Raw genomic sequence first — 26,941 nt, forward strand, 5'->3', positions numbered from 1 at the left:
TCTCAACCAAACGCACTTATAACACAAGGTCAGAGCCACCTATCTATGCATTGTCAATTGTAACAACCCAATTGTGGTATTAGCTAACTTCATACACTCCTAAAGAAAATCAGATTAGAGGGCTCGAACGAATTATAAGGCTCAGATCAACTTGCTCGAAAATTTCCAAGCTTATAAGAACATTCCAAGCGACTTTGCCGGTGAGAATGTTGTCGTGGTTTGAATTTCAGAAGTTTGTTTATTCAAGATGTGTTCCAGTTTTTTTTGACAATGCATCAATTCTCAACGTTGAGGGCCTTAAAACAACTTTTTGGCAAGTTTTATCGCGAATGTAAGCAAATATTGTTTTATTTAGATATTTGGATCTTCTGCTTGCCCCCCCCCCCCCCGAAACAGAATAAATTCATATATTTAATGATTATTGAGTCAAGAATATAACTATGTTCAATGCATAACAAAAGATAAGTTCTTTCTTCTCGAAATCTGCGTTTGATGGTGGTTAGGAACATTATGTGTAAATGCACAATACCAATTGTCCTTGTTAGGCTATAGGAAGCGATATGTCAGTTTTGACAAAGAGACACAAACTTGATTATAAATCCCAACTGTTCCTCATTATTAAAAAAAATTAAAAAAAAAACTGAAAACAATTCATAGCCACAACATTCCTTCAGGAGGGTGGGCAAGCAAATAAGCGTGCATTTTGACATTGTCTTTAACTTGGAGTAAAGAGTTGATGATTTCTGGATTGTTAGGTTAATGATTTTCCCTCTGATGTGGGGGCGCGAGGTGGGGAGGGGGTAACGAGGAATGGAGAGGCGGCACGGGGGGCTACAATGAGATGTTAATGTGCTTTTGTGCTGTTGTGGTTTTTTAACCTTTCGAAGTTATTAGATTATAATATGGGCTAAACTGTCACATTTAAACTGAAAAGTTGCCTACGCTAAACTTATCGTCCTTTCCAAAATTGCGCCATTCTTTATATTGCACTGAAAATATAGTTGAGCCACCTTCGGACAAAGTGTTGTAAAATATATCCGTTGCTATATACCATGATGCATTATGCAAAATATCATCTGAATAATATACAAAATCTGCTTGCTTAATTCTCTTTATTACAGTCATCGATCAGCTCTTTATTATCTGCATGTAGCAAGCCAATGAATGAAAGCATTTTTAAAAGAGGGATGAGCAAAAGTAAGAGAACTTTACAATTAACGAGAATGTGATATGAGAGTTTTAGAGAATTTAAATCTAAATCAATCTAAATTGATGTTTGTTCCAGTTCTCATATGTGCAGCTCCTCGGACGTAACTGCAAGATTGAAAAAATTATACTCGCGCTAAAAAATTTCGTGTTTTAAACGATGCGAATTTTGTGGTGTTGTAATATAAATTTAACGCTAAAAATGTTTAAAAAAAGGTTCTTTCGCGCTTATTCTTAAAGAACGTTCTGGCTGTTTTTGAAAGACCAATAAATCTAATGTACTATAAAAACTACCACAAAAATGGGTTTCTTCTCTTGATCTGTTGGACTATATAATCTAATACATAAATAGTTACCAGTTGCACCTAGTAAGCTTTAGTAAAGTAGCAATGTACCACTCTTTTAATTTTGTGCTCCAGTTGGCTATATGCAACGATTTGGATTCCAGTTCATTAAGAGATTGTTGCATCGCATCCCACAGAGATACCAAATTTTACTCTCACTATAATACTTTTGACATCGAATCAACATAACGAGCTAGTGAATGCTCTAATCTGATCTCTAGTTTTTAACTTTAACTTTCTGTCAATTAAAAAATGTGGCAACCTCCCCAGTTCGTTTTGCATGAACTTTTTGTTGTTAGCTAGGTTTCAACATTTTTTCATGTCTCCGCATTTATCCCTGATTTCAATGCATTCTTGTGCTCATGATAAGAAATTTCCCAGGTAAATAGCTGCAGGTCGTCGGTAAAATGTTTGTTTTTCTAGCTAAGCATTTTGAACTTTTCAGCTTGCGCAAATATGTCAAGTTTAATTATAAAAAAACAAAAAACAACAGTTAAGTATCAAAAATGCACATTAAAACATCTCATTGAAAAACGAATGGTTGAGCCAGACTAAATAAAAAGCCAACTGAGGAAAGTTTAATCTAAGGAATAGCTTCCAAAGAACAGCTCTATATTTCAGAATCAGGCGTATAAAGATATTTTGTTAGTTATTATTGCCTCAAGGTTTCAGAACAAATCTTAAATCAAATCTAATGCTTTTTTGTTTTCTGCCTGGAAATGCAAATCCGTTATAAATTTTCCAGGATCCTTGTTTGTGGAAATTTCAATACATTTTCAATACGTGAAAAGAATTTTTTTCGACAAAGTGTTAGTTCGTTCAATGCATCTTGCATAGAGGAAAAAAGTAGTGTAAAAAATTGGAAGAAAAAATGATTGGCAAAATCGGTTGGAAAACTCCTCATTTTTACAAAAAGAAGTTAGAAGTTAAACTTTCTTCTGTGTTCGTTTTCTATTTACAGAATAAAAGAAAGCCAGTATTTTTGATAATTTCTCACTTTCTTTGGTAATTTCATCTTTGGTAATTTCTCACTTGCTAATACTTATTATTTTTTTTATATAGTGCTTTTGTGTTTTTCTTAAAAGTGTTAAACCTGTTAGTGTGTTATTGCGCAATTCTGTGTCTGTGCTTACTTTTATGTTTGAGTCCTAAATATCTTTAACTAAAGGTCAAAGGTTTGGTATGTTGATGAATACAATGTTTACTGTATTTTTAATATCATTTATGGCAGAAACATCCTCTGCGATAGTTAGGGCTAGTTATAAAATACGTTGCAAATGGTTATTTTGTCAAGTATCTTTTACTAGGAAATACAATCATTTTTCATGACCATGTTTCAGGTTTTAGATTAGAGTTTGAAGCTTATGCGAACAGCGGTGACATTAATCAAAACCAGTTCAAAGTTGAAAAGGTCCGTCACATTTGTCCAACTTCCCTGTTTTGAGTGATGCTGGATAAATGGCAGGATCTTGTCATTGTTTTCCACGCACACCGTCACTGTTTTCCGCGGTTACAGTAGCTCGTATTTAACAACATGTCGATTAGATTGAAGGAAAAATGTTTCGTGAAGACGTGATAATTTTTGTGCAGATTTAAATGCTCAAAATCGAATTCCTAGTGTTGTTATATAGTTAAATCTGTTCTGATTTTTTTTTTTACATTGGCGCGAACATTTCAAATCAGATTTTTTCTACGCTAATATTTTTGCACTCAGCAAATATTACCATATAAGGAAACTAAAATATATACCCGAGGTTTCAAAATAACTGATGTACCAAAATAACAAAAATATACCAACATTTTACCCTAATGTCAAACTTTTGAGAAAGAATACTTATCGTAACATTCTGTCGGAAATTATATTTACCATGCTTTATATGTAAGACTTATAAATTTGGCCCAGTGTTGCGGGCCGTTGTCATGCCTCAGTGGCCTGTGGGAGTTGATATCAAACTATCACAACCCAGTGAAACGAAACTTGATACACCTTGCCAAGACATGGAAGATCTTGACAGTCTTGACAAAACTTGGGTTATCTTACCAAGATCTTGATAGGAGAAAAATTCATCTTGGTAAGATCTTGCCATGATCTTATCAAGCAATATCAAGAAAATTTCTTGATAAAACTTGCCAGTATCATGGTTAAACATGGCACTATAAATTTCACTGTAATTGAGAGGCGTGAAAAGTAATCAAAGTGTTGTGATTGCTCTTTTCTTGGACACTATATATTTTTTAAGTTGCTCTTTTCAAGACTTTTCGCATTTAAGCAAACGTTTTTGTCCTCGGATTCTCGAATCCGTTTCTGTCAAGTTTTAATATGCTTCTTATCAAGATGTTTCAAGTTTCATTTCACTGGGAACCGAAAATGAGATCAAATTGCTCACTTAAGTATTATAAATCATTCTTATAATACCAAGTGCTAATTTAAAATAGGATTATCAAACAAAAGATCGAAGGGGCAAAATTGGATATTACCACGTTAGGTATTTTGGTAAGCTGGTTTTGTACGACATTTGGTAAATTGCCATCTAACTGATTAATGCAATCACGAGACAATTAAAGCCATTTTTAACAATACTATTTCAAATCTGAATGAGGGCGAGCCTGCAGTGAAAACATTTTGTACAAAATTTGCATTTTATTGATTTTTTATACTATCTCGTTATCATGATCAGATATAATCGCTCGCCTGGCCAATTGTTTGTTTTATTTGAAAATTAGTCGCAGCCAAATATTGATCAAGCCGCAGCTTCACAATTTGACTGCTTGTGACAAATTATTATTCTCAATTTCAATCAATTGAATGCCTGCCTGAAAGAGCTTCCTGTTTAGGCGGTTCAAGTTTGCTATGTGGCAAATGAATCTATCTCACCTTAGAATATAACAGAAATTTGGCTCAAAATATATACAAAATTATCCTATCGTTTACCAAATATAACATTTTACTTTTAATTGATCAAACAGATGTTGGATTTGTCTCAAGAAATGTGTTATCCATTGTTTAAATATATTACCGAGAAATTCATCTTTCGGAGAGGTTGGCTTGCCTTGTTGCCGGCACATATAGTTTTAAATCTAGACATTTAGATTTTCATAGATTTTCATAACTTTGGGAAACCAATTATTCATAATTTTTTTCAAAAATTATGATCGATTATTGATGTATCACTTTCATTGAGCTTGAAATCAATATTTGAGTTATAAAATCTTTTTCATTTTTTGAAAATTTAAATTAAGTCGTTTTTCCCCGCCTTTAAAAGTTGATTTTCTTATATGCAGTTTTGATTATCAAATAGTCTCTTTTTTGCAATTTTTGATGATCATTTTCAATTTCTCATCAATTTCTCCTTTTAATTGAAATTCCTATTATTAAGAAACTACTAATTTAAAAAAAAAAGAAAAGGCTGGCTAATATGCGTTTGTTCCGACCCCGCCCATTTATATTTTTTACTTAATTGTGTGCCAAAGGAGGAAGCGAAAGACCTTTCAATAATATACATACTGTTCGAAGTTAATTGGTCGATGAGTAAAAAAGAGATTTTCAAACGCAGAACAATAAATGAATTAAATAACGCCGCATTGGAGAGCCGACGACCTCTGTCATTGATAAAATACGAGACAAGACAAACAACAACACAAAAAAAATCAATTACGGTTAAAATAAAAATCTAAATAGTTACGAAAGTCAAGATAGCGTCATATAAGACCTGAACCGAACGAATCAATTTGCAAATCAATTCAAAGGTGACTGGACCTCTTCATAATGAAGCTCGGTAACAAGTCAGCGAAATCAAGAAATAAAAGTGGTTTATGTCATAACAACCATGAGCTTTCATCTAAAAGTACTATATAGATTCTTATGTAACTCCATCGGAGCCATCAGAACCGGTCAGTAGTGAGTCAAAAATCAAATAAGAACACTATGAAAAGCTTATGAGACCTGCCAATGACGAAACTCGGAGAAAAGATAAACAAAATGGTCAGATAACAGAAGCAAACTTTCATCACGACCAAAAATCTACATCTGCTGGTTACGAACTTTTATTAACAAAGTCAGATTGACATCAAATGAAACAAGACAAAATTCTAAAGAAGATTAGATAAAGCATCAGATAAAAATGTAAATAACATGAGAAAAAAACAACTTGTAAATCTCCAGAAAAAAGATTGGGCCGTTTTCAACTGAAAATATCAGATATCTTATCTTATTTGGCCATAGGAAGCCATTGCGGCCTGTAGTTAACCAGAATACGAGGCCGCCTAAATGCAAAAGGTTTTCATTGAAAACGTTATATAATTTCAACAAATTGTATCATCGGAGCCAATGGTAACCGTCGCCAATTTTGTAATGGGACAAAAAATTTTTAAAAAATCAACATTTGGCCAATATCCAGGATTTACAAACTGAAAAGAAAATTCGAAGAATCAGAGCCTGAAAACTATTCAAAAAACAACTTATGAAAAATATTTGTTTTTGTAAAGAAAAACAAGCCACATGTGTTTAGTGCAATTTCGATAAAAATTGAAAAAAGTAAAAAAAAGTCAAAACAACCACCAGCATTCCATAAATATAACATAGATACAACATTTGTAACTTCACATAAAGGCAGTTGTGGAGATAATTAGTGCAGACAAAGTCTTATTAGCAACGAATAGTGCAGAACTCCTGGATCCTGGAACCAAATTCTGCAAAAATTTGTTCAAAAACCTTTTGTTGAAGCCTTTGAAATCACAACATATCAATTAAAGTGATTATTAGTGTTCGGTTGGGTCCAATTTGGACATCAATATGCCCTCATTTTGAACAAACTATACAAAAAAACACAGGACCAGTGTCATATTTCAAAAAATATTAAGAAACCACATAGAGCCTCAAATAACAAAGAAATGAAATTTTTCTGCACAAAAAAGTGGATTTAACTTGTCATTCATGACTCTAAATTATACAAGTTCTCAAAAAGAAGAAAAAAAAGTGGCAGAGATTAAAAATTCGATGCAAATATTTTTCAAAATTTTTTACTTCAAGCACATTTTTACCATTAGGTATCAACTAAAATAAGAAAATACGTTCTTATGTCATCAAAAAAGTGTACGTTTTCATTGAACCCTGTTAATAATCAGAATATGTGAGGTGACTTCAAAAATAACCCCAAACACTGGCGAAAACTCAAAATTCTCAAGTTTTGCAGCTAAACTGATTCAAAGACCTGAGACACACTACGCTATTGAGCAGCGAGTTTCTTTATGGTGAACTGCGTGTCTTCTAAATCCAATGGGAGCTGTAGTTAGGGGTATAATCACAAAAATAGCTTCAAAATATTGCAAATGTCCAAAAATAAAAAAAAATTATGAAAACTCTTGTTGTCGATTCCATAAAGACAATGATTGAAACTGAAGACAAGAAATTTTTATCTTAGCAAGAAGATGCAATCTAAGTTTACTTAGACAAAGCAACATGTTGACAGAGTTTAGAAGTAAGTGGCGAGGTTGAACAAAAGATTTCCTTAAAAAATTTTTATGCTACGACATAAGAGCCGTTAGGTAACAAACGAAATCACTAAATAAGTTCCATTATACGTCATATTGAAATCAACTGAATTTTATGGACTCCAAGTTGAATAAAGACTGAATGAAGGCTAAAAATAAACAAAAGGCGGCTGAACACAAGGGTCCAATTCCAGTTTACGAGAACACTTCTAGTGGAAGCCACGAGAACCATTTAAACTTCTTTTGGAAAGTTAGTATTTGATTATTGGGCCTCATTTCCAGGCTAGTATGAGCTGTCAACTTTTTTGAGAGGAAAGTATTCTTTTCTGTAATATTTACACACAAAAAATACAAATTGCGGAAATAGATTTTGACAAGACATCGCCCCAATGGAATTATAACTTTTCATTGTCAAGAACCACTATGAGTCCACTACTAGACTCGATATTTCTACCAGTTCAGAAGCAACGATTAAATGTTCCAAACTTAACCGAAATCAAAAATTTGACTACAAAAAAATCGAAAAATTGATACATTCTGGATAATGATTGTTTAAGTTAGTGAACAATCCTCAGCCCTCAGGAAGTTTATTCAAGATCTAAAGAAAGTTGAATTAAAACTAGCCCCCTTTGGTTTTATTCAAAGAAGTGTCAGTAGCTTTTAAATGTCTACTTCCGCAAATTTGAAAAATTTGGGCTGAACAAAATTTTGTAGATGGAAAAAGGTGATGAAAAACTCTGAGGTGAAATTTTGAGAAAAAACTTTTGAATCAAACAAGCCATCAAACTACCTTGTGTTTATAGTTGAGACCAAGGAAACTATTGATAATAAATATATTTTTTGCTAGCAAAATTGACGAATATTGAGCAAAAGCTCCAGAAAATGTGAACAAAAACGACCGATATCAATCTAATGTTCACAAATTTTTAAAACCTTAATATGTCCCTGAAAAAACTGAGAAAACATTTAAAAAAATTTTTAAGTCTCTACAAGTTTTTTGATGATGCCATTCAAAACTCTCCACAATGAATTTATAGATTGGCCAAAAAAGACCGAACTACCCCAGTTGAGCATATAGTTCCTCCCCAACTAATGTGGGGTCGGAACAAAAAGCAATAATCTTGGAAAGAAAACTTGATTTAATTTTAATTAATTGTATGAAGTTGTGACAAAGTGCCTTGCAACTATAGTTGCTTGATTTTGAGTATAGTTTGTGTCAACAAATTAATAGATTTCACTTTAAACTTCATTTGTTCATGAGATCAAAAACATATTTTCAAATGTTGTACACCGGCTAATATTATTTTGTATAAAACGAGATGAACCATTTCTCTATCCTACTCACTTCCTTTGTTTAGTATATTGCCAACAAAATAGTTTTTCAGGAACTCGAAAACGTTTCTGTCATCCTACAAAAAAACTCAACGGTTAAAAGAGTTTGATGCAAAGCGAAATTGTCCGACATGTCAGAGTAATTCTGCGAAATGTTCAAAAATATCTTTTATGATCCTTGAGTTCAACAGTCAAGTAAAACTAATCAATTGGCTGTTCAAGCATTTGTTATTTAATATCATATTTAAATGTGATTCGTTTAGTCAAGTCAAAAGAACAACTGAGCCTTGATCTTGGCAAATAACTTCTTAACAACTTTACGTTAATACTTCTTAATAACGTTTAAATAAATTTATATCTGACAGTTTGCGTAAAGATTTAGTAGTCTACTGAATTTTGGGTATATGGGTATTGGTCTGATTTCCCATTTTACAGATTCTAAAAATTTGGCTTAGAAGTTAAACCAAAACTTCATTTTTACTTTAACCATCCGTGGGTGACCGAATGGGTCTACTTCAAAAGTTTGAGCAAAAATTTTGAAATTGAGGCAATGTTGGTCGCAAAAACCTGTCATAGTGAAAGAACGTCTCTAACGCCCTTCAGCATCCGGAGTTGATCCCCGTCAGCGTTTTGTTTGTTTTCATGTCAGAAAGGGTTGAACCTGGAAGTCTCGTGGAAACTAGTTTTTTCAGGTGAGGAAAACAACCATTCCCTTGTTAGCTAGCAGCTTGTGTGGATCTCAAGCCCGTGAGGTCTAACCAAGCCCCTTTTTATCTTGTGGGCTAAAAAAAACAATCATAGTACTGCTGTACAGGTAGACTGTTATTGAAAATCAACTTGAAGAAACTCAATTTAGATATCACCAGCGTGCACCTAACTTTGTTGAGATGGTGTACTCCAAATCAACATCGGCGTGCTCTACTTAAATTGGCGCCTCTACTTAAATTGAGAAAGGTGCTGAAATAGGTTTAGCGAAACGATTAGAGTTGATCATGCAGTCCACGAGTTCAGCAAGTTTAGCTGCAACAGTTATTAGTCTAAGTGAGCTCCCAGATCTCGAAATCATCAGCAGAATGTGCATGCCAATCCTAGGGTTTATTTCTGTATTTTGGTTGCTATGGTCAGAAAAAATATCATTCGTTATCAATGCATGCATTTCACAAGCAAGATAGTTAGAAAACTGGAAAAAAAGGAAATTAGCAAATGTGTTTTAGGAGCATCTAATCGTGGGGGTAAGAAGCGAAACAGCAACAGGAGAAACAGTTGTTCAGCAGTCTGAAATGGTGGAAATCAGCTGCATTATGCTGCATTGTAGTAGGAGGCGGTCTCTGTGAGCAACGCTGCAATGTTAAATGTCCATAAATGGCCCAACTCAGAAAAAAACAACCCGATCACCAATTTGATTGAGATGGTAACACGTATGTGTATCATTTTGACGAGGCATCAGGGTTTTTAGAATTCGAGTTCTTCTCCAAACCCAAACCTACTGCAGCTGGACCCTAAAAAATGTATCCTGAGCATCTGCCGCATGCAGTAAACTGTGCTGTCCCTAGTCAATCACTAGTTTAAGAAAATTCCTTTACTTAGCCAGCAGGTGTCAGCATCCCGAATTATTTGCTCCAATTTTATGTAGTGCAACACTAACTGCATTGAAAAATGGAAAGGTGGGTCTGTCTTGTCGCTGATGGGGAAATATTTTGATATCATTTGCTTAGCGCATAGCTCGTTAAGCAATTTCAGAAGCTGCGCGAAGGATGTTGCTGAGAGCATAGTACATGGACCAAACATTTTCCCTAAACAATTGCAAAAATCTAAAAATTCCGGAAAAGTTTTGCTACTCAAAACATAGTCTTTACCACTCTAACAACACAGATATTGGAAGCCAGTTCGATTACAACAAGGGGATTGTCTGGAAAGGCTTTTGTTTTCGCTAGCATTGTGGCCAGTCATTATTGAAATTGAAACAACAAAAGCAAATCTAGTGAAGAATAATTTCTGTTTAGATGACGACATCCTTGCTGATACCCTTCAGTGATCTTGCAAGAGCTTAGGACAGAAAAGTGTGAGCTCCGGTCACCCGTGAGTTGAACGCTATAGATAAAAGGAAAAACATAAATGTTAAAGCACTACTTGAAACTATGAGCGCTGCCAACGGCAATCTCAGCTTTGTGGATGCACCTTTGAAATCAACAACAAAATAGAGAAACTGCTCGACAAAGTTGCTTATCTGGACGACCCACAGTGTGCACTTGGATTTATTCGAAACTGTCTTTGTGCCCCAAAGACGGTATATTACCTGCGGTGTAAAATAGAAGATGTCAAAAGAAACCTCTCATATGTTGCAGGATTTTGACCCTCTGATATATTGCAGGATATGTTGCAGGATGGGATTTATTGACAATATGTTAAGCACCATTATAACCGACAACGTTTGGAAGCAGGATTGTCTTTCAATACGCAAAACTGGCGTTTGAATTAGAAAAGCAGTTGACCAAATGAAATCGGCATATGTTTAATAAGTATCGCAGTCGGACGCTTCAATAGCAAAAATAACCAGCTAAAAAATAGCTGACGACCAAATTTCAAAATAACAGTGGACGAAATGAATAATCTATATATGCATGCAGCACAAGATTGATTAAGGAGGCAATTGACAATGCTGTTTTCTCCAAACTGCCTGGTCATCAAATCCCAAATAGGGAAAAAGCTTGTTTGCTTTCACTAGAGTTGCCTCAATCAGCTGCTTGACCTTCCACACCTCTCCAATCCATAGTCTGGAACTTCACCTTTAGCCAAATGATTTCAGAGCCTCATTGAGGTTTGAGGTTGTCGTTTCAATATACGTTGAGGAATGAAAATGCCCGTATTGTCAAAACGAAACATTAGAAAAGCTGAATGACAACGCATTAAGCTGTTTTAGTTTGGAGGGCTTTAGTATTGCGGCATAATAGATTGACAGGTAGAACATTTGTTGCTTGCTCGACTGCAAACTTAGCACTCGTCTTGGAACAGGAGAATTTGATTCCGGAGAAAAGCTCAAGACCAGGAGACATATTTTTACCCAGTTGGTCACCAGGACAACCAGCTGCAATAAGATGTGACCCTAATTTACCTACTGCTACCCAGTCTAATTTCAGATGCGGCGAGCAGATGTGATTTTGCTTGACAGAAGCTGAAGAAAGGAAATATGAACAATATGCCCAAAAATGTGTTGAAATAGGTATCCAGTTTGTACCACTGGCGTTTGAATTTTTCAGGGATTTCTCAGAGTTGATTCAAAAAAACTTGAAACTTTAAGCCTTAGTTGCCGATAACCGAACCTTTAAACCAGCTGTTTTATCAATTGCCTATAATCGGTTATCTCAAAGAGTTTTAGTGACCTTAAGAAGTTCAGCCAAAATGCCTGTCGCTAGAGATCTTCTGTTATGCGAGTCATTCATGCGCCAACACCCTCAGCAGGTACGCACCCTCAGCTCACCCAAGTTTTAGTTTCCCAATTATTGCTCTGCGAGAACTCGTTTGTCACCCAATGAGTGGGAGAATCCTCATTTTTTTGAACCCGATTGTGTGGGTTGCTGAGGACGAAATTTGAGAACCCGAATGTGTGGGTTCGTGGCAACAAACAAAAGGCAAAGACTCAATTGCATGGGTAGTATGCTGATTTGTGGGTAGAAACCTGATCGTAATAAAACTTTCTGAAAATCAAGTAAACTTATAACTGATTTCGACCATGAGTTCTTTAAACAAGTATTTTGTGAATTTAAAAATCTGTTATCTTAAAAAAACAACTTCTTGTTATATGTTAAACCTGTTCAGATAGTTCGCTTGTTTGCAAATTGAAGTGTTCGGAGAAGGAAACTGTTTGAATCTGACTGAGTTTTAAACGCAGATCTTTTCTTGTCACTGCAAAGCAGATATTATGGCCGTATCATTTTCTAGCAACTGAAAAGACATTTCTAATCCTAATTAAAATTGGACTCTTGATTAAAATTGATTGCTATTTATCTAAACAGGCGCAACAGCTGTGATTATGGGTCAGTATTGGTTGGGAACCAGCATCTTTTGTTAGAAGTCTAGTGTACTAACCATTAAACCAACTCTCGAATTTGGCCCTGTTCTTATAGACAATTCTATTGCTCTGTCTTGTTCTTCAAGGCTTCATCTATTTAGCAACATGCTGAAAAAGAAGCGCTTCTTATCAAGCAATGTCGGACTAAATTTATGTTTAATTCAAAATGGGTTGTTTCTTTAACATTCGAACATTTTTGTTTGGAATAATCTGACTTTTTTCTATGTACTTTGATTTTTTAGTTTTTATGTTTAACTTTCATTTCTATGCGAAAAAAAGCTATAATAAAAATCTTCAGTTGTATAAATTTGCCACAGGGTAAAAGTTAGCGGTTTTGATAAATTTTTACAGGAGTTTCTCAAGTTAAGTTATTTTGTCCAAGATAATCACATATAGTCTGTCATTTTACCCCAAATTGAAAGTTTAAATATTGGTATACTTGTTTCAAAAGATTTTCTATTGTTTGTTCGCTAGCCGGAAGCGCATGCTTTGTCTAAATCCGCAAGACCGTTCCGATTACTGGAGACAGTTATTGATTAGAACATCCCCCTAATTTTATGTAATTCAGGTCGGCGTTTGAAAGAAACTACTTATTGTAACTATAAATAATAGCCTATAACGTGCGTTTATAAACGTGATTAGATATCCCGTCATTTTATAAACACAGACGTTATTCAGAGTTTGGCGCAGATTATTTAGTACAATATCCTGTCATCTCGTTTCTTCGTAATTTCAGAAACATATCTGCTCCTTATTTGGCTAGTGGTTGTATTGGGTAAAGGGTAGAATGAAGCGGGTGGGGGGTTGTTTGGGTGGTTTTAAAATAAGGAGAATATTAAGTAAAAGTCTGCAACCTTTATTTTATCAGCAGCAGATAAGTTGGTGGTGTGTTGTTTATTTTTGAACAGAAGGCTTACTGCTGTTCTAAGTATATTAAAGTCTTTATGTACGCACTTAGTTCCATTTTACTTATTCTTTCGCTAATATTTTACCTCTACTTTTTAAGTATCATCAAAATAGTACAAATGAATTCAGTGTGCTTCCTTCCCCTCCTCATAACCATTATTTAGTGGCAGGGGAATAAAAACAGCGGGGAAATGAAGAAAAAACGTCAATAAGTTATTCAATACACCATACATATAATATATATCCAAGATGGGATATTTTCCCTGTATTATTCTTTAACCAAGATATGCCAACCATTATTCCTATTTGTCTACTGCCTGAAATTTTCTAGTAAGATGATAGGCTCTAAGAATATTATTCAAGGCAGCAGAATTATGCTAAATTTAGTTTTAAAATTACTCTCTTACTTTTCAAACCAACCATTAGAAGCTGCTAACTGTTTTTTACTTATTCCTTTTTTCCTTATTCTTTTATTTTAGGTTCTCAAAACAAGGACGACAGTTACGATCATGCAATGCAGTTCCCGTTCCAGGTTGCAAGAAGCAGCAGCCAGCGGTGGGGGGTTTAAAACTCACCCCGTTGTATATTTTACAACTATCCATTAATTTGGTCTCGCATTCCGCAGTTTCTTTTCTATTTTACAAAATTTGTTACACAATTTTCCTTTATTCCTTCCTATAGACCGACCCCCTTTCCATTTTATATATCTCTGACGCTACACTCTCCTTTCTTATACACTTTTCCCAGAACTCTACCCCCCCCCCCCCCCTCAACCTCACCTCCACTGCCGTGCTCTTTACATCTCTCAATATGTTACCACCAACGATTTTCCTTCAGTCGCTTCTAATTTGGGTGACTTGCAATTTCTCCCAGAACAACTTACCTCACCCTTTCTAGTTTCCTGAATTTGTTCAACTCTTTTCTGCTTGAACTCACCTTTATTTCCTCCTTTTTATTCCCAACCCAACAACCACCCCTTATTGAGACCCCGCAACATCCCCCTCCCCCGGGCACCGGATCACACCTTGTTGCATGGTTGTTGGTGGATAAGGTGAGATCTGATGAACTGGACCCCTGCGTGTGACACGTTCTTTTTGTTCTAGTCTAAATAACGCCCATAAAAGTGTTATGTTTGTTTCCTACTCTAGCCGCTCAAATTTTTCCGTTACAGCCAGCCAAGCGCAGCGGGTTAGTTGAAAGAGAGCGCCCAAAACGGGCAAAAAATTTTAATCAAGCGTCAGGTAACTCTCCTTACATTTATTCGCCCTTTAGTTATACACCAATAATACCAACTAACCATTATAAAACACAATCGATATACCTATACACTCTCTACAACATATACATACATACAGACACTTTACCTGTTCAATTTATTATTTACTTACTCAACTTTTGCCTCATTTTCCAAATTTTCCTCTCGCGCCCGCCAAAGAAGGCAAAACAATTTTTGCCCAACTATTCTAACAGTACTACCTAGCTAGCTACTTTGGGCAATTTTCAAATTTGCCCAGCTCAGGCGGACCCCGGTTTTATTAACTATACTACTACCTACCAATGTCCGTTTTATTAAACCAATTTCAGTTTACAAGCACGCCTTAAGCTACCCTTAAACGAAATACAAAGTGTTGCTACCCCCTCTTTTCTATAGTTTTCATGTAACCACAACCGCCGCCAGTCGCTTAGATCGCAGAAGTTGCAGCTCTGGTAGTTCTTGGCTACCTTGTGCAAATTTTGTATCTTGATTAATTTCAGATAAACTTACGCATTTCCTCAAAATCCGCTCTTAAAGTTGTGAATCTTATTGTCATTATTTTGTAAATTCCTTTCCCCAAAGATTTATTCTAAACAATTCATTTTGTTTGGCCCTATTTTATCTTTATATCTTCCACAATATACGTGTTGGTTTAGTCTAAAAGCCAATAAAATAAACTATTAATAAAACATGCAGATTAATAAACTTTAATCTAGACTAGACTTACAATTCTACAGTTTCAGTTTTTCAGACGAAAATGGAGCTACAACGATTATCAAAATTTCGTCCGAGAAATTCGCGAGTTTGTGTTTGTTTGTTTATTTTGTCCAGTTGTTTATCTCTGTTTACAAAGCCAGTGTTTGCATCTTTTGACATGGGAGACTCGTTTGAAAACGAAGACTCGAGTCTTGGTGCGGATATTTTGTTCAGCACGAAGGCATTCCTCAGGAAGAAAAACACACTGCCACCTCCTAGACCGACCTCTAATCAAATCGACTCTTCGGAAAAGTCCGACAAAGACGTCATCGATTCGGCAACCTATCCAATCAAAGTGTACATTGAGTTGCACGTCGAGAGCATAAGAGATATTGCAGGTAGATTTTTAAAATACATTTTGAAATAAAAAAAAACACATTTTAAAATAAAATTATCAAAATTTTTGCGATTTTTGTCACTATGTTAGGAAAATATAAAAATTGATCTGTTTCTCTAATTTCAATCTACCATGGACTCAGCTCCGCTATCAATTGAACCTCAGATCGGCAACCTTTGACTTTAAAAACTGAAAAATTTCTGCGAATACTCTTTTTCAGATAAAAAACTATTTTTCATTAACAAAAATACTTCTGAGTTAAGTAGGCAACAGATAAACCTTACCACTACAAATCTAACTAAAATAGGAAGAGGTCAAAATTGAATATTAGTTGTACCGGAAAATCTTAGTTATAGCAACTATTTGTCTGAAAATTTTGCAAAATCTGTTTAAAGATATGTATATTGTGGCCAGTAAGAAAAGATTGTTTATGAAGTAAAAAAAATATGCAAAAAAGGCAAACTTTTATTTATTTTTGTTAAAATTCACTAATTAAAAAACATTGATAATTGTATTTTTGACTAGTAATTAATGTATTAATAGTATTTACTGAGTTTGAAAAGTGACCGAGCAAGTCTTTAGAAGGACACTTTCTTCTATTTCAGATTGTTCGTTAAAACTTACCCTGAATTAATGTTCTTTATTTTCATTACTTTCTAGAAAAATGCATAGCACTTGAACGATGATAAATTGTTCAAGTGCTTTTTTAAATTATCTTTCAAAATTTTTTTGCGGAGTTTCATGCTTTTCTATTTTTCCTAAGAAAAGTTCTTTTATCATTCCCTCTTTTGTGAGCTTTGATTGCACAGCAATTTATCATCTCTAGATGACTTTTAAATACCTAAAACTTTTAACAGAAATTTCATCTGCATATGATTAAAATTTTTTCACTTTTCATGTTTGCATGAGCACTCTGACTGCTTATAACCGTTTTAATCAATTAATTCTCAAAAAAATTGAATGTTTGAGAAAACTGATTGTTTGACTAAAACTGACTTATTTATGTTTGAGAAAAGATATTTCAGATGTTGTAAAATATATTTTTACGTATTTTTAATCAAGCAACGTACATAAATTGGACATAATGACTATTGTCGTGACAATCACAGCGGTACACTCATTGTAGCAGTGACTGTTAGAAAAAAAATTTCATTTGGTTTTCGAAAATAATTTTTTTCCTTAGTTTTATTGATCTTTACCTTTACCATCGCAAGATGACTACTTTTGCTGGTTAAGATTAGATTATTTTTGCGATATGAACAGAAAATAGCTGCAAAACAGTTTAGACTCTGGAATAGAACCCGACTTTCATAGGATTCCCGATTTGTTTTTCTAACCATGTAATCACTGTACTTCTTTAGTTATTTCCTCGGTTATTTAAAAATGGGTAAAAGATCTTTTTCCTCGGGGATGTCTTTTGCTCATTGTTTTTGTGTTCATTTTTAGAAAATCAGTTAAAGCTAGTTCCATGAAATTTTTTCAAATTGTGTGTTTTGTGGAGTGATATTTTCCACGTCAATTTTATAAAAGACGCCTTGCAAGTTCTTCAGAAAGCATTTTGGAAAGCAAATTTTGGTGTGTTTTTTGTATCAAACAAAAAATTACAAAAATGGTTTTTATCAATTGCACAGTTATTTGAAATTTTTAGCTAATAGATATTGTTCCAATCACGACTGTGGCAGTATGGCTAATTTCAATCTATTAGTCATCCGCTGATTTTGTTAGAGAAAAATTTTAGTTTATTTTGATTTTTTAATGCGCAAAGATTTTTAAGATTAGATAACTATTTGATTAATTTATTGCTAAACAATTCATAGATTATTGTTTAAAAAACAACTGTTAAATATGTCATCTTTTACTTAAAATTGATTCAATTCAAAGCTGAAAACATGTTTGTAAAAAACTCTTAAATTTATTAGTTTACCTTATTTTTGCCTTTTTTTACGTTTTAAAGTTGTTTAAAGTGAGGTACTTAGGGGTTCATTGTTTTCTAATACCAGCTTATTTGGGATACAAAAACGTCTGGACTTTTTCCCCGTAATGTCAAGGCAACATTACCAGAAATCAACCCTAGGCGTTGTATTGACGCGAAATTGTCTGGAGCGGTTCCAGAGCTTTGGATTCTATCACAATTTCACCTTCCTCAAAGAATGGGTTAAATTCGGCATTTTAATGTAATATCAGTGCAGTATCATATTAATACAGGCTGAAGGGTATTTCATTTTTAATATTACACGCTCAATGCTTTTTCATTTGTCATTTCTCCTCGCCTAGAGACGAAATTGTTTTTGCTTGAAATGAGTGTAATATACATATCACTGGAGCAGAAACAGCATTGCGCTATAATATCAATAATCTGCATTGTCATGCATTCTAATATCCCTCCTCCCTCGGTTCTAACATGATACGGATTTTTAATATCGCAATTAAAAAAAAGGCAGGAATCGGGAACCGGGCTCAGTTTTAATATAACATTTGTCTGGTGGCTATACAAACACTAGTTAGAGGATCAAAATCAAAGGACGTCCCGATACAATCGAGGAAAACGATGGCCTCTCATAGTTGTTGTCTTTCATGAATTTTCAAGTGTTAATAAAGATTTTATTAATTCTAAAAATTACATCCCTACAACCATTGTGTAGATGTTACATGTTTTGTATAGTTAGTAGGCTGGTCAGACACTCTTACATGTACAGGGTCGATTGTAATAGCTTTGTACCTTGTGAACAATTATCGAGAGACAAATTATTCTAGATGCAATCAGCGAAACAATAATTCCTTTTTTGATTCACGCTCTCATTTTTTTTCCATAACCCGCGCCCCTCTTTATGATAACAAATCATTCCTTTCTCATTTCTCTCTGAATCAAATTTGCCCAATTCAAATTTTTTGAGCTTATGAAATGAAGCATTTTCGTTTATAGCTTTCATCTTCAGAGTTTTGTGACAATCTATAGATGGGAGCGAAAAAGCTGTCAGTGATAGAAAAGCAGAAAGACACAAAGTTACGCCATTTCTCAAGAGGGTCACAAAAACTTGTTCAAAGCGTAGATTTTCCCCAGCACATGCTATGCAACACTTTTCAAGAATTATTTACAACTCTGCGATGGAAAGATTTTAATAGTGATAGACTACTACATTATGTTTTCATGTTCTTAAAAATAATCGGAATCTTACATTCCAATAAATAGAAAAAAAAGAGAAAAAACACGTAATGATAGTTGTGATACTGACTTTAGGTAACAATTTTTGAATGTCCTTTTTTCCGACCGTACATGTAGGAGGGAGGAACTATATGTCCGTACCGCGTAGAGTGTGAAACGAAAAGTTTTTTTTAAAGTTTTGTCTTTTCCGAGGAGTTATCGAAGTTCAAATTTTTTGTGAACTTTTCATATTACACACTGATTTTACACAAACATTTTTGCACTCTCTTTGGAAAATTTTGTTGATTTCTCATAATTATCTTAACATTTTCAACATTCACGGATTTTAGTGACCCTGAAGCGATATTGAGGCCATTTTTGTCTCATTGAGGTTTTTAAAAATGAATAAATTAAGTTTGGAGTTTTATCTCGAAATTTTGGCTTTTATAGCCATTCTTTTTTCAAATTTTGCGGATATTAATTTCGCATTTATTTTAATTTTTTTCTCGTAATATCTGGCGAAGCACAAAAAGTCAAAGCGTCTGTTTTGTTTGAGAATATATGCTGTTGTATCTGTTGTCTGAATCGGTCGGCGTCAACTAATGATTTTGTTGACTTTGACGTTAAATTGCAATTTTTGCAAATGGTTTTTTGCTGTTTGTTGCATTGTTGCCGAGTCCCCTTGCTGTAAGGCTCATAAAACCTGAAAAAAAACCTAAATTAAGTTTACATTTTATAGTTTAAGTCTATTCATTTATTTAAACTATTTTTTTAAGTGAAATTTTAATAGTTTTTGAGTTTCGACCAAACAGGTTTCTTCTGTAGTTTTTTTTTCTGAGTCCGAGTAACGAAAAAAAATTATTTATGAAGTTGAAAGAAATGAAATTGATTGTTTTTGAAAAACTGGTTTTGAAAATGAAAACTTTCAAATAAATGTACAATAAAAAACTTTATACGGAAGTTGTGTCGACGAAACTTATTAAAAATTAATTGACACGAGATTGGATCACAACAACCGATAAAAACGAAAAAGAGCTTGACTGAGTAAGCACTTTTAAAAACTATATAACTAACTTAATGATTCTTTAGGCGATGCAACTATGGACCTGTACATGATAGAGACATGGAATGATTGGAGGGAAGCTGGCAAAGAGAACCGCAGTCTCAAAATGTCCGGAAAGGGGACAGTCAACTTCTGCTGGATACCGGACACCTACTTCATTCTGGCCAGATCCATTTACTACAGTCCTTCCTCGCAAAGTTTAACAGTAGCTCAAGACGGTAACGTCTCTCTGGATCGCAAAATCCGGCTAGTTACACCTTGCACACCTGAAGTTTGGTACTTTCCTTTCGATGTCACGACTTGCAAAATTCTGATATCAAGTTATGGGTACACAGATACAGAAATGGACCTCTTTTGGCAAGAAACTGGCAATAATGGAATTGATTTTCCATTCGAATACGAACCCTTGTCTGAGATGGGTTTCAAAATGATTAGTATGTCTACATGCAAGTACCCCGCGCCCTACGATAACTCAAATTTCACAATTCTTGAGGGCCAAATTCAACTAAAGCGGCTATTTTCTGTTTACATTTATCAAATTTACATCCCGGCTGCGTTGCTCGTCATTTTATCGTGGGTTTCATTTTGGATTAACAGAAACGCGACACCAGCCCGAGCCAGTGTTGGGGTGACCACAGTTCTGACCATGTTAACTCTGGCTACTCAAAGCCAACAAAACATGGAAAAACATATTACTCTGGAAACGAGCTTGCTTGATGTCTATATTTGGGTCAGTTTCAGTTTCGTCATAACTGCAATGTTAGAATTCGCAGTGTCTGATTTCTTCAATGACAAAAAAGCGAGAGCTAAAAACAAACCACGCCCACCCGCTATTAAAACTCCGCAGATATACGAAAACCACAATAACAATACGTTCCATAACAAACACAGTCATGGACCTCCACACAGCAAGAGTAACCATAGCCATAGCCATAGTAATAACAACAATAACCATAACCTCACCAACCACCATCACCACCATCACTCCCACTCCAATAATCTGGCAGCGAACCTTGACGGCCACCCCAGTATTCCTCTGATCCAGAATCTGGACCCTGCGGTACACCAGAGCCTGCACGAGAAGAGTCTAATTTCAATCGACAAAGTAGCCCGGGTCATATTCCCAGTGGTGTTCCTAATTTTCAATATCAGCTATTGGTCTTATGTGTACATGAGGACAAACAATGACACCCCAAGGTCAACTAGACAATGTTCACGTTGAGGAATTTCCCAATTTAATCACACTTTCTAAAATTCTTTACTCACTGCAATTAAATACAACTTAAGGACGATTTAAGTATCAGAAAGAACATCAAATATGTTTTAAAATTGTGAAATTTTTGCAACCATGGCAACAGTTTTTAGTTTAATGGGATAGAATAGATCAAAAAATCATTCACCATAGAACCAACGTCTGGTAGTTTTCTTATCGTGAAATGTAATTTCGGTGTATAAACTCATTTTTCAACTTATAGCAGGATGTTCCTCAATGTGTTTGTGACCAAAACTACTATAAAACATGATTGTATAACTCTGCGACCTTTTGAACAACTTCTTTTCCCTTTCAAATGCAAATCCATCATCCAAATCCGTGCAAAAAAAAACAATGAGCACTCTGCAAAAGAGTGTAGCAAATATCAGATACCGTTTTACATGAAAATTGGACTTGATCCCTGAAATTTGAAAAATATATATCTCTCTAGGCTTGCACTGATTGATTTTTTAAAAACAGTCCCCACCCCCCCCCCCCCCCTCAACCCGGAACTCTAATTATAGTTTCCCAATTACCTGTTCGTATACAGCATATTCTGATCAATTTGATATTGTGAAATTGTATTTAGAAAATTTGCGCCCACAAGAGGGGGGGGGGGGGGGGGTGAATGAAAAACTATTTGTTGTGATGCATTGTGTAAAGGTAAAATAGTTGTTCAATTGTGTCAGATTCTGCCATAAAAAGTTAAATTCTATTCGCTGCTAATTTAGAAACTGTTGTTTATTTAAATGGCTATTTTTGTTTGCATTGATGTTTTCTAAACCGGCTTTAGTTATTATAATCGAAAAAATCAAACATTTTTTTGGCTATTGCAAATCCAATTGATGCAACCGACAAAGCTTGAACATGTAACAAAAAGGATCAAGCTGAAGTTTGCCTGCTTTATGGACCAAAACATCAACAAAAATGGCCATTTTATGCAAATATCTTGAAATTCACGCTATTGTATTTGTTTGCAGAAAGTTGGTACCTGAATGACCCAAATTGCGGAAAAACAACAAAACGATTGGAAAATAACTTGTTGCGAAACTCAAATGTAAAATGAGCTCCCAATTTTATTTTTAAAAAATGAGTTGTCAATAATTGTTTGATATCGCAGAAATTATAATTATACTGTGTGTTTTAAGGAACTAATGAAAGCAAGGCGATTTAGCAAAAATATTGTATTTGAGGAGCTCATTTTAGTTCACATAGTTATCAGGACAAACTAGTGAGTTTATATGATAACGTGTCTCACCTTTTACAAAACCCAGATAGATCAAAAACACTGTTGTTCTATTATGAGTTAAATTTGATATACTACCATTAGCCAATTTTTAGTTTATTTTTCCAAATACAATTTTCTCCTTGACCTGACTAATAAGTAATTGTATGTCAATTACACATCCATCTTTTCCTAAGTAAACTGAACCTAATTCTGGTGTATTAATAGATGACACCAAAATGACGTTGTCTGATGAAGTTATGCTCCTCTTCGTAGCAATGACGTTCTAATGCGTAAAGTTTCAATGACACGAGAACATATTCGTGCACTTACAAGACATACACAGTAGAAGTACATAAACAATAGAACAGTTGTCTCTTTGTTATTATATTTACTGAGCTCCGCCATGTTGCATCTAAAAGCATTGAGTATTTGCTGCGGGAAAACTTTTGTTTCCATTGCGAGGTTGTTTTTGTTGTGTCTTATTGCGAAATATCGACATCTGGTAAAATTTTAAGCAAAAATCTTCATTCTCACTTTTACAAGTCTGGTGGGAGCATTAGAAAGGCAATAAAAAGTAAGTCGATGACAACCATAAGGGCAGCGTTCTTCACTCATACGGGCAGAAACTGGTCAAGAAGGAACTGATAAGGCTGAATCCAGCATGATACACCATATGACGATGTTTTAATGTTTTTCAATATTGTTATTAGCAGTATTCGGCATTCATTTTTTTGAGTTTTGGGAAGCACATGAAGTTAATCATATAGGAAAATAATGCTGACCTTTTCCCCGGGTCATAATACTAAGTTTCACCTAATTTTTGCAACTATGGCAACAGTTTTCAGTTTGGAACATCTTTGATATCTGCACAGTTACGTGCTATGAAACAACCCATAAATTGAGATTAGGGGCAAAGAAAACACGGGGGAGGGGGGTATAACAGATTCAAAATTTTTTCCTTGACCCCGTTAACCAACGACTCGTATTTCTTTTTTTGTCAAATGTTGTTTTGGTTTCTAAACTATGCTTTCATCAACTTGTTGTAGGATATTTCTCAATCTATTTGTGACCAAAACTACTATAAAACATGATTAAAAATCTCTCTAACCTTTTGAATGACCTCTTTTCCCTTTCAAATGCCACACTAACATCTAAATCCGTGCAAAAGAACAATGTGCACTCTGCAAAAGTGTGTAACAAATATCATACACCGTTTCGCATGAAATCTGGATCTTTTCCAGAAACTTGAAAAAACAGATATCTCTATGCTTGCACTGATTGGTTTTTGAAAAACTGTGTCTTTCCAAAAGGGCTAATTACATTTTGCTAATTACCTGCTCGTATACAGCATATTTTGATCAATAATTTGATATTGTGAAACTGTATTTGACAAGTTTGCGCCCACAATAACCCACAAGAGGAGGAGGGATGAAACAAAAATTAATTGTTTTTCGAACGTGTAAGATTTTGCCATAAAAAGCTGAAATCTAATCGCTGCTTTTTTAGAAATTATTGCTTATATTTGTTTGCATCGAATATTGTAAATGACTATTTTTGTTTGCATTGATGATTCCTACACCAGCTTTAGTGATTGTAATCGAAGCAATCAAACAAATTTCTTGGCTATTGCAAATCAAATTGATGGAACTGACAAAGATTAAACATTTAACAAAAAGGATTCAGCTGAGGTTTGACTGTTTTGTGGACAAAAACATCAACAAGAATAGCCATTTTATGCAAATATCTTGAAATCCACTCTACTATATTTGTTTGCAAAAAGACCGTTGCCGGAATGATCCAAATTTCAGAAAAAAATTGAAAATACTTTGTAAAACCAAAATATATAATGGGCTGCCATTTTTTTCTTAAAAAATATTTCAGTAATTGTTTGACATCGCAGAAGGAATAATTGTAATGGAAAATTATTTCCAGGAACTAAAGAAACGATGATAGCACAAATATTATACTTGAGGAGGTTATTTTTGTTAACATAGTTATCAAGACAATTTTGAAAAATTATATGATATCATGTCTCATCTTTTACAAAACTAGTTAGATCAATTATTTTGAAGTCGTTCTGTATGAATTAAATTTGATGTACTACCATTAGCCAATTTTTAATTTATTTATCCAACTTAATTTTTTCCTTGACCAGACTAATGTGTAATTGTATGTCAACCACACATCCATCTTTTGTGATGTAAACTGAACCTAATTTTGGTGTATATTTAGCTGACACCAAAATTACGTTGTCTGATGAAGTTATGCTCCTCTTCGTAGCAATGACGTTCTAATGCGTAAATTTTCGATGACACGAGAACGTATTGGTGCTAATAAAAGACACAGAAAATAGATGTACATAAACAATAGGACAGTTGTTTTTTGTTTTCATATTTACCGAGCTCCTGTATGTTGCATTTAAAAAAATGATTATTTGCTGCGTGAAAACTTCATATCGAGATTGTTCTTGTTGTGACCTAATGCGAATTATCGATATCTGGTAAAATTTTGCAAAAAAATTCTCATTCTCACTTTTACAAGTCTGCTGGGAGCATTTGAAAGTCAAAAAAGTAAGTTGATGACAACCATAAGAGCAGCGCTCTTCACTTATACAGGCAGAAAGTGGTCAACAAAAAACTGATAATGCTTATTCGAACATGATACGCCAGATGAGGATAATTTAATGTTTTTCAATTTGGCTGTTAGCAGTATTCGGCTTTCATTTCCAATTTCATCATATAGGAAAATAATGCTAACTTCTCCAGGGTCACAATAAAGTTTTACCGTTTTTCAACGGAAAGCGTATCAAAAGTTGATTGATTATATTTCTATGAATCATCATAAAATTTGTCTTCTGAATCATATCAGCAAAATTTTATTTTTTAAAAAACTCAAAAGTGATATAAAATGATGTCATAAAAACCTCACGAATGGCAGACAAACACGTTTTAAAATTTCGTTGATTTTGATTTTTTTATTATCACTACCATCAACTCGAACTTATGCTGTTCAGTTTCGAAATTCTCGAATTCAGTTTCAATTTTTCTGGCCAAGCGTTTCTTGAAAGCTTACGCCTTGAGTAATAATCAAACATTATATCGCCAATTGAAACTGATCAACCGACAAAAATGGAGTAATAGACAAATGAGAATTACGTTCCTTTATCTTTAATTGTCGCTCTAATTTTAAGGCAGCAGAGAGCCTTAACTTAAAGGTAACAATATTCGTGTAAGAATTAAACAGACGCAGTGAAGCGTTCTGTTGGTATCTGTTCTTGTAACAGTGATAAATTTGTATTTTTTTTTATTTTTGATTTTTTTTTTTGATTTCATTAATTTGTATTTTTACAAGATTTATATTAATTATGAACATTAGTAGACAATGGAAATTTACACTGGGTTATGTGCAGCAGCCCACCGTGCCAGACCTATCAGAGCAAAAGTCAAAGCACTAAGAGGTAGGACTGAGTCCTGTGAAAACGCAACTTTAGAGATCAAAGAAAAAACATATCTTTTTGTCTGTCTTTCAATCAGTTGAGAATAAAGCAATCATTTATAAGAGCTGCTTCTATGTTAGATCGATGTGATTTAACGAAGGTTTGAATGGTACTGGAAGAAACATATTGCCGTGCGTTAGGAATTCAAATGTGTAATTCTTTAGAGACAAAGCCAATTTACCACTTTTAGATGAATCGAGCACATCACATTTTTTCTAAATAGTCTTTAAAAGTTCATTATGGTCATACAAGAAAGTCCCATCCTGGCAACAAAAAGACACTACATCTGGGGAAAAGCTGCAGATTTTGATTTAGTCAAGAAGAAAGCAGGATGCTCCAGGTAGTTCGGTCGCAACAGCAGTGAAGTTTGAATTTTCAGTGAGGGACTCAACAAAAACTGTTTTCATTGACAGGTTTTTGGATTTTGGCATGAACTGCAAGACACAAAACAAAAAATCAGCAGGCAGAGAATTGGATGGTTGTTTCAGAGTACAGGAGGCAAACAAAAACATTTGTGCACCTTTTGAGTTTGATTGAATTCAATCAATGATCAGTCTTGTAAGTGCAAGTGTATTAGTTACGACAAAAATTATCACTCAACTCATCAATCAATATGCCTATCAACAAACATGCTTTGGGCACTTAATACTAAATACGACAAAAATAGGCATTGCAAGGACAGTTACCTGGATTTTTTTGTGTTTTTATAACCTCAGACAGGACATTTTATTCAAATTGCTCTAAGCGCCAAATAGAAACCTAATGGCCAAGTGAAAAAATGAATTAGAAGATAAAACTGCATTGCTTCTGCTGTTCCCTTTTTCCAGAAAATTATTGCACAGTTAGATTCAAACACTTTGACTACTTTTGATATTTTTGTTGCTTCTATTCTATAGAATTCAGTACTGTTGTACTGATTTCAACTTATCAGTTCGCAATTAGTTTTTGGGACACCAAACTGATCTTTCCAAATTATCAGATGACATCTAAGATATACTTTTGCTCCATTGGACCGGAAATATCCCATTGGGTGAAAAAGTTCTCACATTCACTCTATTTACCATA

At 34.4% G+C, this 26,941-nt stretch overlaps 2 protein-coding genes across 10 annotated transcripts in view; one reads left to right on the forward strand and one right to left on the reverse strand.

The window, feature by feature from the left end:
* Positions 1-21,184, forward strand: part of LOC142341764 (gamma-aminobutyric acid receptor subunit rho-2-like) — a 129,388-nt gene extending 108,204 nt beyond the window's left edge. For all 9 annotated transcript variants that reach the window (XM_075392977.1, XM_075392974.1, XM_075392971.1 and 6 more), the window contains 2 exons: positions 13,827-15,696; positions 19,927-21,184. In XM_075392977.1, coding sequence (XP_075249092.1) covers positions 15,360-15,696; positions 19,927-21,122 — 1,533 coding nt within the window. In that variant the 5' untranslated portion in view covers positions 13,827-15,359 and the 3' untranslated portion in view covers positions 21,123-21,184. The remainder of the gene's footprint in view (positions 1-13,826; positions 15,697-19,926) is intronic.
* The window catches only part of LOC142341766 (uncharacterized), a 553,339-nt gene that overhangs the window by 505,175 nt on the left and 21,223 nt on the right, over positions 1-26,941 (reverse strand). The window lies entirely within an intron of this gene.

Source organism: Convolutriloba macropyga, chromosome 6 (genome assembly GCF_964194025.1).
Source record: "Convolutriloba macropyga chromosome 6, txConMacr16.3, whole genome shotgun sequence".
Classification (NCBI taxonomy): Eukaryota; Metazoa; Xenacoelomorpha; order Acoela; family Convolutidae; genus Convolutriloba; species Convolutriloba macropyga.